Source organism: Leptonotus elevatus, chromosome 5 (genome assembly GCF_054856555.1).
Source record: "Leptonotus elevatus isolate MCC_2025b chromosome 5, RoL_Lele_1.0, whole genome shotgun sequence".
Lineage (NCBI taxonomy): Eukaryota > Metazoa > Chordata > Actinopteri > Syngnathiformes > Syngnathidae > Leptonotus > Leptonotus elevatus.
The window spans coordinates 20,179,791-20,196,175 of NC_141243.1; the positions used below are offsets into that span (position 1 = coordinate 20,179,791).

A 16,385-nucleotide genomic window follows, 5' to 3' on the forward strand; every position below is an offset into this window, starting at 1 on the left:
TGGAATTAATGTGAACCTTTTTCACAACCGCACAGGTAAACGTCTAAATAATGTGATGTGATGAATTTTAAATTTTCGACTTTGTTATTCTCTCTAAGCCTATGAATAATATCCTCACTCTCAATATTGAATGTTTTTTGTGTGCAGTAAGCACTTACTTGTTGGGACCGGTATCCCAACACTCTTTTCTGGGGTGTGTCAAATTTACAACACATATATTTTTGCTTTACGGGATCTTTAAATTAAGCCAAATATCAAATAACCCAAAGAAGTTTATCATACTAAATAAAAATTATCACACGCAAGTGCTGGTTAAACTTTTACAATTCACAAATCTTGAGTTGAGTGCTTGGTTTGACATTACATGCTTTAGTTTTGTCAAATATTTTATTAAGTGGTCAAACTTTTTTGGAATACAGACATATTATTGTGCGTAACTTTATTGAACCAAGTTACAAGAGCCCAGCTGAACTATCACACGAGACAAGTCAATGAATGTCTGCTCACTATTGAGTACCAATATTGTTGATTAATACATAAGAAGCGCCTGGAGTTAAAAATTTACAAAATGAGTATACTCTCCGATCTTGCAGCTGGTCCTGTATGTGTTTATGTGCCCACTCATCCTTCCAATTCAACATTGTACGTGTTTGTGTGTTTACTACATGACTGTAAGCAGACCCCCTGAAGCTACACTGGCTCCACTGCTGTGAAACCAAAGCCCCACATGGGTGCAGACACTGGGAAGACAAGCCCACTGACTGGAATAACCGTGTTACAAACCCCACTGTAAAACGTCACTAATATTTAATGCCCTGCTGTCAGGTCTGAAGGGCACAGACACACAGATGAACAGTGCAACCAAGTGTACGCTCCTCTGCAAGGCTCACTGCATCTGAGACTGAGTGGAAAGGAAATATGAACAACGTGCCTGTACTGTGTGTTATGTGTATGATTGTAGCTGACAAATATAAAAGAAGGACTTGTGAGAAGCCTGCTCCATGTGAATTCATTTTGGTTCATTGCATTGACATGCTCAAGTGGTGTCAGCTTAAGCAAACACACCACAATACTTTTTCACCATTGACCAGTGGGTGGAAAGCCCCTTAATAAGGTGCATCAAGTGTATGAGGTGTCATCTGATAACACTTGTGTGGATCAGGTTGAAGAGGCATCAAGCTTGTAAGGTTGGGCTAATGGCAGCACATTTCAGATCATGGACTGTCAGAAGAAACCCTCAGCTCGTGCAATCCTTCAGTAGCAGACACCTACAAAATCATCTATGTGTACTGTCGAATGTTAAATTAGGCATCTATTGGCTTTTTTTTTTTATCTAGGGCTGCCTACTGAAAATTATATTGAATAATCTCGAATTCGGATTTTTTTAAAAAGCCTTTGAAAAGTAATCCGATGGCTCTCACCAGCCAAGCACTGCTAGAAACTAAAAGCACTGCTAGCCAACAGCACTGCCTCCACTAGCATTGGAACACTCGCCAAATACACAACGTAAGCATTAACTTTTTTATTTTATTGTATTTGATTGCCCTTAATTTGTAATTGAACATGAATGTGTCGGTAGCAACAGTTTGTGATGACAATAGAAATGTCCCAAACACAAAATCAGCCGTTACGCCGCAACACACTGCTGGGAATAACTTATAAAATAAATAAAAGCATAGCCAGGCATCGATATTATTTGATAAGGTGAGGTGTATTTAGAAGTTGGCCTTCTCACCACATTGCCACAGTTTTACTGTCATGCATGCTATGCATGACAGTAGAAAGTAGTTTGTCATGCAAACTACTATGCATCGCATAGCATGAACAATTATTGCTGCATTTGGCATGACTACTTTTTCCTGACAGTGCACACGAAAAACAGCAGATTTCCTGGGCAGAAAAAAATACCTCAAGTATTTTTTTTTTAAGCCAAGATACTCGAATTACTTGAGGGACTCGTCTCACCCCTATTTTTGTCACAATACCAGACTGTAGTTTTTGTATATCTTCTTCGTTTTTGTTTTGTTTTTACCAATCATATTATTATGTAAGTGGAACTGATACATTGGAATGACATCCTTAGTTGAAATAAGCTAGTGTTATATACTGGGCAGTATATGGTCATGTTTTTGTTGCGTTAAATGTTACTCCTTTCGCTATTAAAATTATAATAGATGTCGACTTTCAAATTTCAGTTTACACCAGTATTGAAAATATAAGGGGCTGTATACATTAAAGCCTAACGATGTAGATCATTTTTGAAAACCACAGGGTCACCGTTTCCATATCAACAACTAAATTGGTATGGAAAAAGAGACAAGTTCATGCATAATAAAGGTTCAGTCTATGTGTGCATCACAAGAAAAACAGTAAAGGAACACAGTAGTGTAGTGGAGTTTATGTTTACAACACTTTTGCATCAAAGAGCATTTAATGCATATGTCCAGTAGATTGACATAATAACCAAAGTTTTGAGTTTACATAAACACAGACAAAGACAAAATAATTTTCCCATTCTTCTATTTCATTGTTGACGGTATTTTTCGGTTTGGGTTGTACAAGAAAGGTATACAAATTGCAAAGAAGAATAAAGGGTCAGCATTGTGTAAATATACCCAAAGACTAAGAGTGTACATACTACATATACTGTCCAGTACCACTGTTAACCTTGAGTGTAGCCATGGAAATTTGTAACGTTTAAGAGCCCCAAAACATGTGCAGTGCAATCACAGACAGCATGCAGACAGCATATTAACATTTCCAGATAACAATAAATATTTTGTTTTTATTGAATATTTTGTACATGGCAGTATTCCTCTAAGGTCAAAGGGTTAGTGGCTGCTGGCAAAGATTCTTCTGCAGAGATCATCACGGGCATTTAAGGTAAATTCTCCAGCACTGCATTACATCATATACCACTGTAGACTCATGAATGAAACTGGGAAGTAACTGGTTAGTTTATTTTTGACCTCACAGAATATTCTTATTGTTCATTGGACCTCTACTAAACTATCTATCAAGTAGAACCTGTGACTATAATCACCTGGTTAATATACAATTACGTTCTGATGGAAGGGACATGGGGCTATTTTCTATTTTATATAAAAAATGCTTTGGGGATGATGATGAAGTGTACATCCAATGTAGGTTTCATAGAGTAGGTGCATGAGTTCACCTCTAATTAACACACACACACACACACACACACACACACATGGACATGCTGATAGCAACACTTTTAACCGCATGAATTCTTCTGGAACCCACTGTGAGTTTCAGGCTCATATGTGTTGAGAGGGCAACCCCTTTGGGAATCGCTTCCCTTCAGGGCTCAAAGGACAAACTCTAACCCGCTTCCCTCAACAGGGTCAACCGCAAGAACCACACCTCCATCTGGTCCGGCACTTCAGGGATTGCCAGGGGGTATGTCAAAACCACGTCTGCCGCGTCAAGCCAGCTCCACAGCCCGACCCCCCCGCCTCAGGCTATACATGCGCTATTGTGCAAAAGCAATCATTCTTATCCCCCTTTCACACGTACACCTCCTCTTTCTTTGTTTTACAAATGGCCTCTCCCACATCATTTTACATACACACTCCAACTGAGCTCTAGGGACCTTCCAGGAAGTAATTGTGGCTTTTGTGCGTGTGGTCCCCCCACTCCGTATATACACGCCACTTCGCCCTCAAAGGAGCCACGCCCCCTTGTCAGCTGTCATCGAATAACTGCCTACAGATAGACCCAGGGGCCTAATGGCAGGATCCATACTACATGAAAACACAATTATAGCTATTGCTGCAATTGCTACTGTGTGAATTGCCATTAAAAAGTGGTTGAAAGTACCAAAAACATTCCCCAAACCATAAAGAATAAAAGTGACCTTAAAATGTTATATGTGACTTCACTAGTCTTAACATGACATTCTGATTAATCTTACATTTGTGGAATAAGAGTTATAGAGCAAAATCCAGCCATTTTTATCCACCTTGGGGGGCGGCCATTTTGGCTCTTGCTGTCGACTGAAGATGACATAACAGTTGCTCAAGGCTCAGGCAACGACCAATCACAGCTCACCTGTTTTCTGAAGCTGAGCTGTGATTGGTTGTTAACCTGAGACTTGAGCAACACTGATGTCTTCTTCAGTCGACAGCAAGTGACAAAATGGCCGCCCCCCGAGATGGATAAAAAATGGTTGGATTTTGCTGCTTAACTCATATTCCACTAACACAATATTAACTAGAATACTTACATATTTAGACTAGTTGGGCTACATAGAACATGTTGTTGTCAAAAAAATTTGGGGGGTTGACTTCCCCTTTAAATAAACCCTCTACAAATCCATCTCCCTGATAGCTTATTATTAATTACTGTGGTTAATACATGGAGATATTCGACCTTGTGTAGAAGGACTGCTTCATATTTAAATGTGCTGGTAAGTGATGGCAACGGCATCTACCACCCGCACAAGAGTTACATATTCCGGCGGGATTTCATTATCTCTGAAGCTGATATTTTCATGGCAATATGTTGGCTATGGCCACATTAAGCCTCCATTACAAGACGCTGCAGGAAACATGTTGATGGAACCTGCAAAAGACCCACCCCTCCTGGGCTCAATATTGCAAAGCCAAGCAGGCAGGCTGTAGTGAGAAAGCTAAAATGGCAGAGGAGGTGGGGAAAATAGTGGCTGATAATGTATCCACCATGTTTTCCGAATGGGAACAGTGACCCCCAATGGATGATATCAGGCAACATGGCAACAGGCTAAGCGGCACAATTCAGCCAACACACTGCATGTGTGGTGTGCAGTTTACAAGCACTAGGGGTCAGTATTGTACCACAGCAAATTTGATTTGCACAAAGAATAGTCACATCTGTCTGTGTGACACCACTAATCCCATTTAATCCATCTGAGTTCATGTCCAGTTTTGCTGGTCGCAACGCCCCTCAAGGCACATGGCTATGAAAACAAGGGCAGGGGCCACAGCAGATCCCATTACTGTGAGAGTCAAATGGGCTGAAGTGACAAAGATGACACTTACATTGCCTATTATGTGATTACTGCATCACAGACAGAAAGGCACAGGCACATAGGAACTGAATATGTTTTAATAAACACTACTGAGGAGCATGTAACACAAATGTGCAAATATGTTGCATAGACACACACACATGCAAAAGCACATTTGCCTAGCCAAGTGGAAAGAAATTTAAAGCTGATAAATGAGGTGCTAATTACCTTAAACAAATTGCTACGGTTCTAACAAGGAGAGAATCAGCCGCCACCAAATCAGATCAACACGGGAAGTGTGAAACAGCACGTCAGCATACATCTGCTCCCTCCATTGTCAAAACGCACGAGCCTCTAAAACATACAATACAGCTCACAGCTAGAGGGGGGCTTTCTTGTCACTAAAAAAGAAGACTTCCACATATTTCATTTCTACTGTAAAAACACCAGACTCCGACCTCATTTACTGTGACATTGCACCATACGTAACATTATCTAATATCAAGAAACATTTCTAATGTCTACTATCATTCCAAATGCTATGCCAATGCCTTTCTATTTGAATGAATGAATGCGGGGATGGGGATGCGTAGACGAACGATTCGATGAACGGTTATTTTTTAAATGAACTGATTCTAAAGATTCAGTTCACTTAAAAAAGAACTGTCATGCCCATCACTAGTGGAGTGACAATTGTGGGAAAATGTGTACAATAAATAAATAAATAGAAGACCACAATGGTTGCTGGTTCCAGCAGTGGACCATCAGGTCACTAATGCGCTCTATCCATGCAACCAACACGTTGCTCACTCGCTAGATGTTTTTTTTCACACATCAAACTCAATTTATATGCCAATGTTTAATATGAAATGACAATAATGTCACTTTAAAACAACTTAAATGGCTTTAAATTAATCTAATTTGAAAAGGTATGTTGTTGAAGTACTTTGTGTGCAATACATTTCCTATTATGGGGCCCAAATCCATCTGATTCAAGTCAAGACAAGTCTATATGATAATAAATTATAAAAAATAAAAAAGATTTGCTAGTGACAGCCCTAGCAAGTCGGCAGTCACAACAAAGTCTGTATTTTCCAGTATGACTGACCCAGAAGACTTAACAATGCCCAAAAGGAATATATGGTTGCATGAATTTGCTGCGGAAAAATAAACGAGTCCTGACTTCAAGTTCCGCCATCAAACTCCTTTGAGAATAATTTGAACACTCCCTCTTGTCTCACAACATTGTCTAGCTGACCTCCTTTTTTTGTCTATTACCACATTTTCCAAGTAAATCTGAGTGGACTGCTTTGGTGGGCTCGGAAATATGTTGCAGTTACAAGAGTATAAAGTGACATTTAAAAAACTATCATTTCAATATTTGTGTTTGAAGACATTCTCTCTGAAATTGATGCTGTTGTCCACTCAGTGTAAATATCAACGTTTGTAATCTATTGTCTTTAACTGTAGTGCACTTATAGTTATGAATGTGTTTGATTAAAAAAAAAACTCCTTAGAATAAAACCTAACCTCATTTGAACTGCAGCTTGAGCTGTGATAACCTGTTCTTGTAGTCACCTGTGATACTTAACATTACACAAAGCACACGATTCTGTGTTGCACCGCAATGATCATGTAAATCATGAAGCTTGCTTTTAATGAAGTGTCTCTCCCCGCTGTCTGCTCTTATTAAATGTCTACCAGGGGTAATATATCGGTTGCTATAGCTACATATTTTGCAGCAGATACAAAACTGGGATATAATGTTGCCTGGGAGGTTTCACTTTTAATAAATTAAGTAAATAAAGAAAGTAATCACACGGAGTCTGCCAGCCAAGCACAGAGAAATAATGTCTCGACACATATATTATGGCTAACACCGCCCCCCTGAGGGCAAAGTTTTATAACCACACAGAAAAATATGCACCTAATGTAGGATTGAAAATTACAATAAATATAATATTGGTAATCTGTTCAAGTATCCTGGAGGATTCTGTCTCACAGCATAGTGTGCTCTCTACCGAGCATGACCATGGATTTCTGCTCATTTAATGTTCCCGGGCCTATTCATCCCTTGAGCTTTTGCTCTGAGGTAACTTTGCTATATCTCAATGATTATGACTTATTTGTGACTCTATATGTGTGTGTGGACAAAGAGCCTTGCACAGCTTGTCATTAATAACTGCTCACGGTCCCCATGCAGTATATACCTGAAGAAGCACAGACGGCACCGACATGGTCTAGCTTAAGTTTTTTTTTCTTGCCATTTTCTTCATGCTTAATTTATGTATCTTTGTCTCTCATCCCGTCTCTCATAATCTCGTGTGAGTGAGCCTGAAGGACAATACTGTAATAAAATTCATAGACACCGTTTCAAGCGTATGAGTGTGTTATTTTAGTAGCATTTGGTAGAATTTGCTGTCACATTACATTCCCAGGGTAAAAAGAAAGGTGAAACTTAAAACAGGACAATTTTGTCTCCCTTCCTCTGCAGCTATAAGAGTTTCCTCTTTTCTGTGAAGACAGTCACTGATATTGGATGAGAGAGAGTCTGACAGTGAGCATTCTATTTCCTTGATGAACCTGTCCTAAAGGATTGATATTATCGACATCGAACTAACTCAACACTGTCTTTACATACCTCGGTTTGAACATAGTGGGGGTGGCAGTATAGGGCAATGGAAGCATAACATTTTCCAAAATAGATTAAGAATTGAGAAATGTGGGAACTGCAATGATCTTCTAAAGACGAGCATCACAAAAGATGTACAATTCTAAAGCAATGAAAAAACTATGAAATTGGACAGAATTGTTCTCCATCATTACCTATTCACTTGTTATGACTGTGTTTTGGGTTAGGGTCATTGGATCATATGTGACTGTTTTTGGGTTGGGTCATGGGGTCATTGTGTTACGATATTGATTTTGTCAGTTGCCTTTGCAGTTACTATGTCTCTTATGATTGTAATGTATGATGATGATGATGCATTAGCCACTTTTATGGGTGCCACACACGGGAAGCAACGTCGCTCGCTATCAATTCATTTCCTATGGAAGCAAGGTGACAAGGCGAAAATCGCCTGCCCTCCTCCCACAGGGCAACAGGCAACATTCATGCATGTGAAATTTTGCATGGATGTGCACGCATTTATATTTTTGTATACAATATAGGCTATAGACTGCTCTAATGACATCGTTAGCATAACGTGTGAGACCTCATTGTACATCACAAGAACTGAAATCTTCAAGCAACAAGGAAACACTTCTGGTTTTCTTCGCCCTTTTTGTAACACTTCTTTAAAGGAAGGAAGACAAAAGAAGATGAATATCCACTGGAGCTTGGTGAAGGAATGACATGACAAACACCAGTAAGACTCCAAAAATGTCCCAGTATTTTTTCCTGTGTCACTATGTTGTCAAAGTTTAGTTGTCTTTACTGTCAGGAAGCAGACCAGCACCTACCTCTCCAGCAACTAGCTACCATTTTTACAATTGTCTGCAGCGGGAATCTAACCGTTCCGGTTCCAAATTAGTCTGTATGGTTACAAGCGGGATTCACGTTGATCCTGATAAAAAAATGATGTCATATAATCAGAAACTAAATTGTAAGTCACACTTTCTCCTCAGCACAGCCTTCGCTACAACTACTGACATGCACACACATGTAATGTGCCTGCAGACAGCACTGCAGTGCTCTCTATTATCGTGTCATCTAATAATGCTCTTAGTTAAATTGCAGTTCACTACTTGTGCTCCAGGAGTTCAGGCCTCCTTTATGAGGTTACCACTTACAAGCCTTTCAAGCCCATAATTAAATCAAGGAGGTAATATTTGCAGGTGATCTAATAACAGGTGCATCACTAGATATCGTTTTAGTTCCTTTATGAGGGCCTCAAGCCGTTTGGTACCAGGTGACATAGACAGACTGAATACAAACTATGTTAGTGCTTATTAGAGTCAGAAAGAATTTTTAATTTGAAAATCAGGTGCATCTGCCTGCGCCTGTGTCAAAACACTCATGTCGGTCATATAATACAAAAAGACCTCCCTCAGCTACATGTCTTGTCCAGGTATCTCTTGTTGTCTTGTCAATTTGTTTGTATTTAGTTCCTTGCTTTTGTTCAGTCTTCGTCGTTCATTGTCCTTGTCATGTCTAGTTCCATGTGTGTATGTTTGTTTGCTGTTTCAATATTAAATTAAGTACTTTGTTTGCCCTTTTTTGTTATTTTGAAATTAAATTGTTTTTGAGTGGAAACCTGCATCACCTCTTGCATTCCTTCATGACTTCACCTGCTTCCCTGCTCTTGGGTCTTAATTCCAAGCACTACCCACAAGTATATTGACACTTTGCAGAAAAATAACATATGTAGCACTTTAGTTGCCATAACTACTATTTATTTTTATATTTGCAAATGGGAATATTTGGTGGGAGTCCAAGCTCTCATTAAAATAGTTGTACCTGAGTATAAACCACGACACCAGCCAAACTATGAAAAAAAGTGCGATTTATAATCCCCAAAATTTGGTACTAAAACACAAACCATCAGCAACATACTAATACTCCAAATAAGAGGGAATTCAGGGAATCAAATCAAATGTTTACAGGAGGCATACAAAAATGTGGATAACTCTGCGGAAAACTCAGCTCTAGTATTACATTTCCCTTTCTTCAGAGAACATTTCAAGTAATTTGGTGTGCTACTGATAAACTCATTTTTTCTGAACTACTTTCTAAAGGACATTTCACTGGCTGTTCCATTTGGCGAATGCCAAAATCTACAAGATTAGACATTTGTGGTGGATTTTTTTTCATTGTTGTTGAACTATTGCTATTGTTATGTGCATGCAATACACCCACCATCAAATAAATAAACATTGTTATATTAATTATTGCTCGGAAAATATCAATAAAAGCAGAGATTTATTAACTTTGTAAAAGTACAGTATATTGAATAATTGGTTCAAATGCATACTCAGAGAAAAAAGAACAGAAAATCAATTACCATTAAACATCTTCATGAAGAAAGCATTTCCACTGCGTTTTTTTCATACAGTACAGCAATGCATTACTTATTTTTCTACATTATATACCCTATGATTTAACAGAAATTTCTATACACCGGTGAAATACAGTTATCAACATTTGTGGTGCAGCTTCACTTGATCTACCGGTGAAATGAACAAGCAAGCAGGTTAATGTGTGGCTAGAAATCTGCTCTGAGTATCACGATCTGAGCTGGAACCACTCAGGGGCCATGCCAAACAACAGCAGGCCTCGCACAATCAGTCATCCTGATCACCCTCCCCAACTGCCTTCTTGTCCACAGGCTGAACTTGGAGTGAGAGATTTGCCCGAGGAAGGGTCGGAATAATAGAGTGTAGTGTCTGGAGGGTTTTCATACGTGGCATTGTAAGTGGGGGGCAGCGTGTGTGTAGCATAGCACTAATGGACAACAGTGCTGTGTCCGAGTGAGTGAGTGGTTGTCGCTTATGCGGGTCAGCGTTATGTGTTATTCATAGCTCCCTTGAAGCGCATTGAAGGTCAAAGGCATGATGCTGAGTATCCTGCAAGCATCTTACCACAGCAGCGATAAAACATTACCACTACATCTATTCTTCTTAGAAACTGTGCCAGGGAAGAAGGATACAAATCAAACTTTTGTTACATCATAGAACTATTATAAGAATCACTTACATTCAAAGTGTATTATTGCTAAACAAAGCTTATTATATCATTACGAATGACAATACTCAATTTAGACTTGTTTGACTTGTGTTTACAGACGGTGTGACAAAAAAAAAAAAAAAAAAATGGGGCAAATGTTATCTGTCTGATACGCACTGATCACGTATAGGACACTGATTTGTTGGTACAGTTCCATTCCTACGGCGGTGACATTTGCACAATATAGTTGGTCTGTGTCATAGTCTAACTAACTAATGTACTAACTAACTTATTGGGTTCTATTTTCGTAGACGGGTGCACGTGTGTTGGGAGTAAAAACGGCCACATCTTAATTTTTGTGCTTCAGCAATTCTCGTTCAGGATGTTTGTGAATTTGGAGGACACACTACGCCTCCCTGGGTGTTCTGGCGCACTGAGCTGCCAGTTGTATATCCTTGAACTAAATACTGCAATTGCTAACAATAAAGGTGTGGAAAGTAGGCAGGTGAAAAGTGTTTTTTAGACACCTATGTACAACAGAGATTCCAAAGACAGTAATATCTAATGCCACTTTTCCATTAGCCCCATATGACTCGCTACCACACCACACTGCACGGAACGACACTACACGGCCTCCATTGCATTTCCATTACAGCAGGCACGCAGCGGGAAGGGGGCGGGATTATTTGAATTGCCCAAGCCAAGCTTGCACTCCCGCAGTGCGTGCGGCTCTGCCCTAACATTTCACAAGTGGCAAGTTGCGCCAACATTGAACCATGTTTACAATTTCATATGGACCACCATGGATGAAATATTGTGATCTTGATTTAACGACCGGCTCGCGAAGCTATTTCTTAATGGAGAGCTCAGCCCCATTCATTTAACTGCCGCTGGAGCTCTCATTGAAGTGAATGGGAACATACGACCAAGCGGTGTTTTTAAACCACAACCATTACAAATCCATCCACAAGTACCTTTTAAATTGTAAATATAGTTCAGCGTTGTTGTAAAACATTATTATATTTATTGTATTAACTGTATTTTTATGACTTTGGCAAAGAGCGGCGGGCGCCTCTTGCCTCACTGGCAAAAAATAAAGAAATGGCCGTGCTCCATGGCGTTGCTTGCTGCGTTGCTGTCGGCCAATCAGATGACAGTGACGACACGGTGCTGCAGAACCACCTACGAGATGGTTCTAAAAAGCGGTTCTGTTGTAACCGCTCTGCCCCGAAAAAGTCCCATGGAGACGCGAATATCTGGAGACAAAAAATGCCACTTTGGTGTGGAACCAATCCGGTGCAAATGCGCCATAAAACTGTACTGTGTATAGTGTAGGTGTATTAAGGCAATGCATGAGGTTTCCATGTCAGTCAAGTAAAATTAATGTAACATTTCCATTTTATTCCACCTCGTAACACCAATGTAACTGATAAGAATAAGATCTGCAACTTTTTCAAGAATTTAATACACTTGCTTTGTATTCCTCAAATACACGTCTACTGTATCATGAAGTTATGTGATTTGAAATGTAGATGTGCTTTAGTCACTGCAGAATATTTGAACTTCCAGAGATCTACAGTTCTATTAGCTAGAAATATAATTGCTTAGTACAAACTAAATATCACAGCCAAACTAATTTGCAGTCATGTTAACTTCCTCAGGAAATATATGAGATATTTTTATCTGAGGATGATGCCCAGAGGCTACATAAGACTCATTTAGTTGGCTCTTTCTGCTATATTTCCCCTCCTCAATAGCACCATGGTGGATATTGGCCTCAGAGAGAAACTCGAAAACATCCATCTATTTAAACAAGTTGTTAACACATTGACAGGCTATCTCACAGGAACAGAGGCGGTGGGCCCAATGACGTGCTTAAAACTGAAGACAGTGGCAGGCCCTTTCTGCATAAACAAACACACTTCAGCAGTCAGTAGTGGTGGGCGGAACAATCCCTCTTTAGATGCATTGTGATGCAGATTCTGAATTGATTTTAATATTATGAGAACTAACAAGACTTTCAATAATTGATTATTAAATAATGTCATACTGGCAAGAGAGAAAAAAATGGAACGCAGAGTGTAGAAGTGCAAAACCTGAATCTGAATCACAGAGCACAGTGTGACACATACGGTTCATGTTATGATGAGTACGAAGAGCCCTGACTGTTTTACTCTGACTGCACCTATCAGCTTTTATATTCATTTTATAGTAGAGTGTGCGGACCTTCACACTCCAAAGTTTCTTTGTCAACTCTGGCTGTCGCTTTATGATTGTGCACGTACTCGCACGCAAACCATGAACTAGCCTGACACAGATGTTGCAGTTACGCTTTGGGCCAGAAGTGGCAGTCGCGAGTTAAAAAGGGACAAACTGCACAAAGATCTTTTAATATCAGTAGTTTTTAAAACTATATATAGTTTTATTCAATACAATAATGAAATCCCTTCCCTGAGCCATCACATTATCATGAGTGAAGGTTTTTTTTGTCCCAATGATCCGAGGAGCTAAGTTGTCTGGGACCTTATGCCCCTTGCAGGGTCACCCATGACAATCAGATCCTACATGAGGACCAGATGAAGCATGGCTCAAAGACCCTTTATGATGTACACAAACATTGATAAACGTTTTCCCTAGCCCGGATGCAGGTCACCAATGACCGCCTCTGGAGCCATGCCCAGAGGTGGGGCTTGTTGATGAGACAGGCCGGGCACAGCCCCAAGAGGAAATGTGGGTCTTTGCCATGGGATCACCACCTGTGGGAAGAGCCAAGTGGGGTTGGGTGCCAAGTGAGCTGTTTGGCAGCAGAGGCAAGGACCTTGGTGGTCTAATTCCCGGATACAGGAGGGAGGTACCAAGCAGGTGTGGGCATACTTATTGACCCCAGACTCTGTGCCTGTACACCGGCGTTCACCCCGGTGGAAAAAGAAGGTAGCCTCCCTCCACCTATGGGTAGGGTGACAGGTCCTGACTGTTGTTTCTGCCCAAACAGCAGCTCAGAGTACCCATGCTTCTTGGAGTCCCTAGAAGGGGTGCTTGAGAGTCCTCCCACAGGGGACTCCATTGTTCTGCTGGGGGTCTTTAATACTGATGCTTGTGATCTGGAAGGGTATGATTGGGAGGAATGTTTCCCCCCATACCCTGGATCAGAACCCGAGCGGTGATCTGCTATTGGACTTTAGTGCTCATAATGGCTCGTCCATACTGAACAACATGTTTAGACATAAGGATGCACTTGGTACCAGGACCAACTGATGACCACCTGGTAGGAGGCCATGGGACAACCCAGGACATAATGGCGAGACTATGTCTTCTGGCTGGCCCAGGAACATCTCGGGGTTCCACCAGAAGAGCTGGACAAAGTGGCTGGGGAAAGGGTCTGGGCTTCTGTTGTTTAAGCTGCTACCCCCGCGACCCGACCTTGGATAAGCGGAAGAGGATGAAAGGACGGACCATAATGAAATTTGATGTATAAGGATTGACAAGTGCACACACCCACAACAACATTTCTGAGCGCAGAACAGCACCATGTCAGCATAATTAATTTCTGACAATATTTTTGTACCGAAAAAGGGAGCAATTTATTAGTTAAAGTTGGAGGGCCAGTGAAGCATAATAAAAAGTGTTTAACTAACTGCAATGCTAACAACCAGCCATCTGAATGAATGAATAGCTCAGTCAACTGGGTGACTAAAAATGTGCAGGCAAGAGCTCCTCATATATCGGCACGCAAAATGAATACATATTAAAGTCCGTCAACCAATCGCAATTCAAAACCAAACCCATCCAAACTAGAAATATGGAGAGAAAAAAAATCATGTATGATCCGTGGCTGGGGCTAAGGAATGTGACCGCCTCAATACGAGCGCCTCAGATTTCTGCAACATAAATATGAACGCAAGAAAATTGTGAAGCACAGAACAAAACTAACTGGTCACGGAATTGACAAGACCTGCCAAGTAAATGTATGCTCATAAAATGTCAGCAAAAGAGCATACAGCATCTTATTCTGACAATCAATGACCTGATTAAAAGTCACTCTAAATTTGGTAAAGGCTGGCCTCAAAAGGACAAAGCTGTGTAGTGGGATTGGACATCAGCTGAAGAGACTTATTAGTAACATTAACTCAGTCTGAAACGACGTGCTTTTGGGGACCAGAAAGTGGCTGGTTCACAGTTCAAATGAAAAATACATTCCCTATTGCAACTAAAGTACTGTAGAACTGTCAAGCCAATGCAGTTGCCCACTTAAAGAGATGAAGAAGGGGACACTGACCATTTTGTTCTTCTTGGAGTATGTTTTTTTCAGCAGCCTCTCGTTCATCCTTTCCTGCTCTCGCTGCGCATGATGAAAGAATCCATTCTCCAGTGGATCTACAACAGGCTGAACATTCTCCTCTTCCTCCTCCTCATCTTCCGCCTTTGGCCGTTTCACAACCCTTTTCTCCTTCCACCGCTCCTGCTCCTGTGTTTTCAGAAGCCCCGTTTTCTTCTACAAAAAGACAGAGAACACATTTGTAGTTTTGATACAATAACAATGTCATGTGCTAGGTCATGAATTCAAACATATAAGTCAGATAGACATGCTTTTGATGGTTCAAACTGGAGAGAGACCTTTGTTCCATTGAATATGATTGTTGATGATTCATGATGTTGGCAAAGGTCGAATATTGCACATTCGTACCTACAAATGTGTTGCCCATAACCATGTGTTGATACAATTAATTTACTTCAGTCAGCGATTACCGTATTCGCATTCAATGTGTTAGACGGAAAAACAAACCGGAATAATTCCAATAACACTTTGTAGATCAGGGTGCTTCAATTTGTAAGAAAATGCACATTTTGGCACTTTCAACAAACACAACGCAAATGCAAACAGCAATCGGTATGTTGACAACTGAAACTGCAAACAGTCCGAATATATTATGTGCTTCAACAAAGCAAGCAAACACTTGAGCGGAGAGCAACCATAATCAGTATCTCTCTAAAGTCATTTTTAATCCTGTCAACAGCAGAACAATTCTTTACTGGAGCCATAATCACTTTATGGCTCTGATATAATGAGCTTATGATATGAACTGAACGGCTGCTTTTACACACTGCTGAAAAAACACTCACTCTACACTTACACTGTGACCAAGCCATTTCCCCTAACTAATCATTCCTTTCACGCTTCAGTCACGGCCTGTTTGGAACTGCTGTTTGTTTACTGGAATTCAAACACTATTTGTAACAGTCGGGTGTCTTACACAATAGTTTTCCTTCACCCATTCCCTCAAACTCACCCCCTGAATGTACTGTTAGCACTGATTGATCTAATAGCTTCATCTAAGAGGCTGTGATGTGTCAAGCTGTTATTGCTGTGTTTTCCATGGTGTAAAATTGCAATACTGAGAGTTTGCCACTCTTATTTTGCCAAATAGGGTAAATAAAAATATGACTACAGTAATCCATACTGCATATTATTCAATTTATACAATTCCAACACAATCAGTTATCAGCAAATTATTATCGTTGTAAAGGCAGATGTTTTGATACAGCAATTTATTACGATTGGGCATGCGTATCTGCTATAATGGCCGGTGAATGTGTATCATGTATTATGAAGCACTCACACTAGCTTGACACAGAACAGTAAGACCCAATTTCCAATAAGAATAACAGTATGCAATTGTTTTTTTAAGTACAATACACATTTTGTGGGAT

The 16,385-nt window shown here is 40.2% G+C and overlaps 1 protein-coding gene across 7 annotated transcripts in view; it reads right to left on the reverse strand.

The window, feature by feature from the left end:
- The window catches only part of fbrsl1 (fibrosin-like 1), a 318,527-nt gene that overhangs the window by 213,391 nt on the left and 88,751 nt on the right, over window positions 1–16,385 (reverse strand). For all 7 annotated transcript variants that reach the window (XM_086075771.1, XM_086075770.1, XM_086075769.1 and 4 more), the window contains exon 2: window positions 14,953–15,168. In XM_086075771.1, the coding sequence (XP_085931897.1) occupies window positions 14,953–15,168 (216 nt within the window). The remainder of the gene's footprint in view (window positions 1–14,952; window positions 15,169–16,385) is intronic.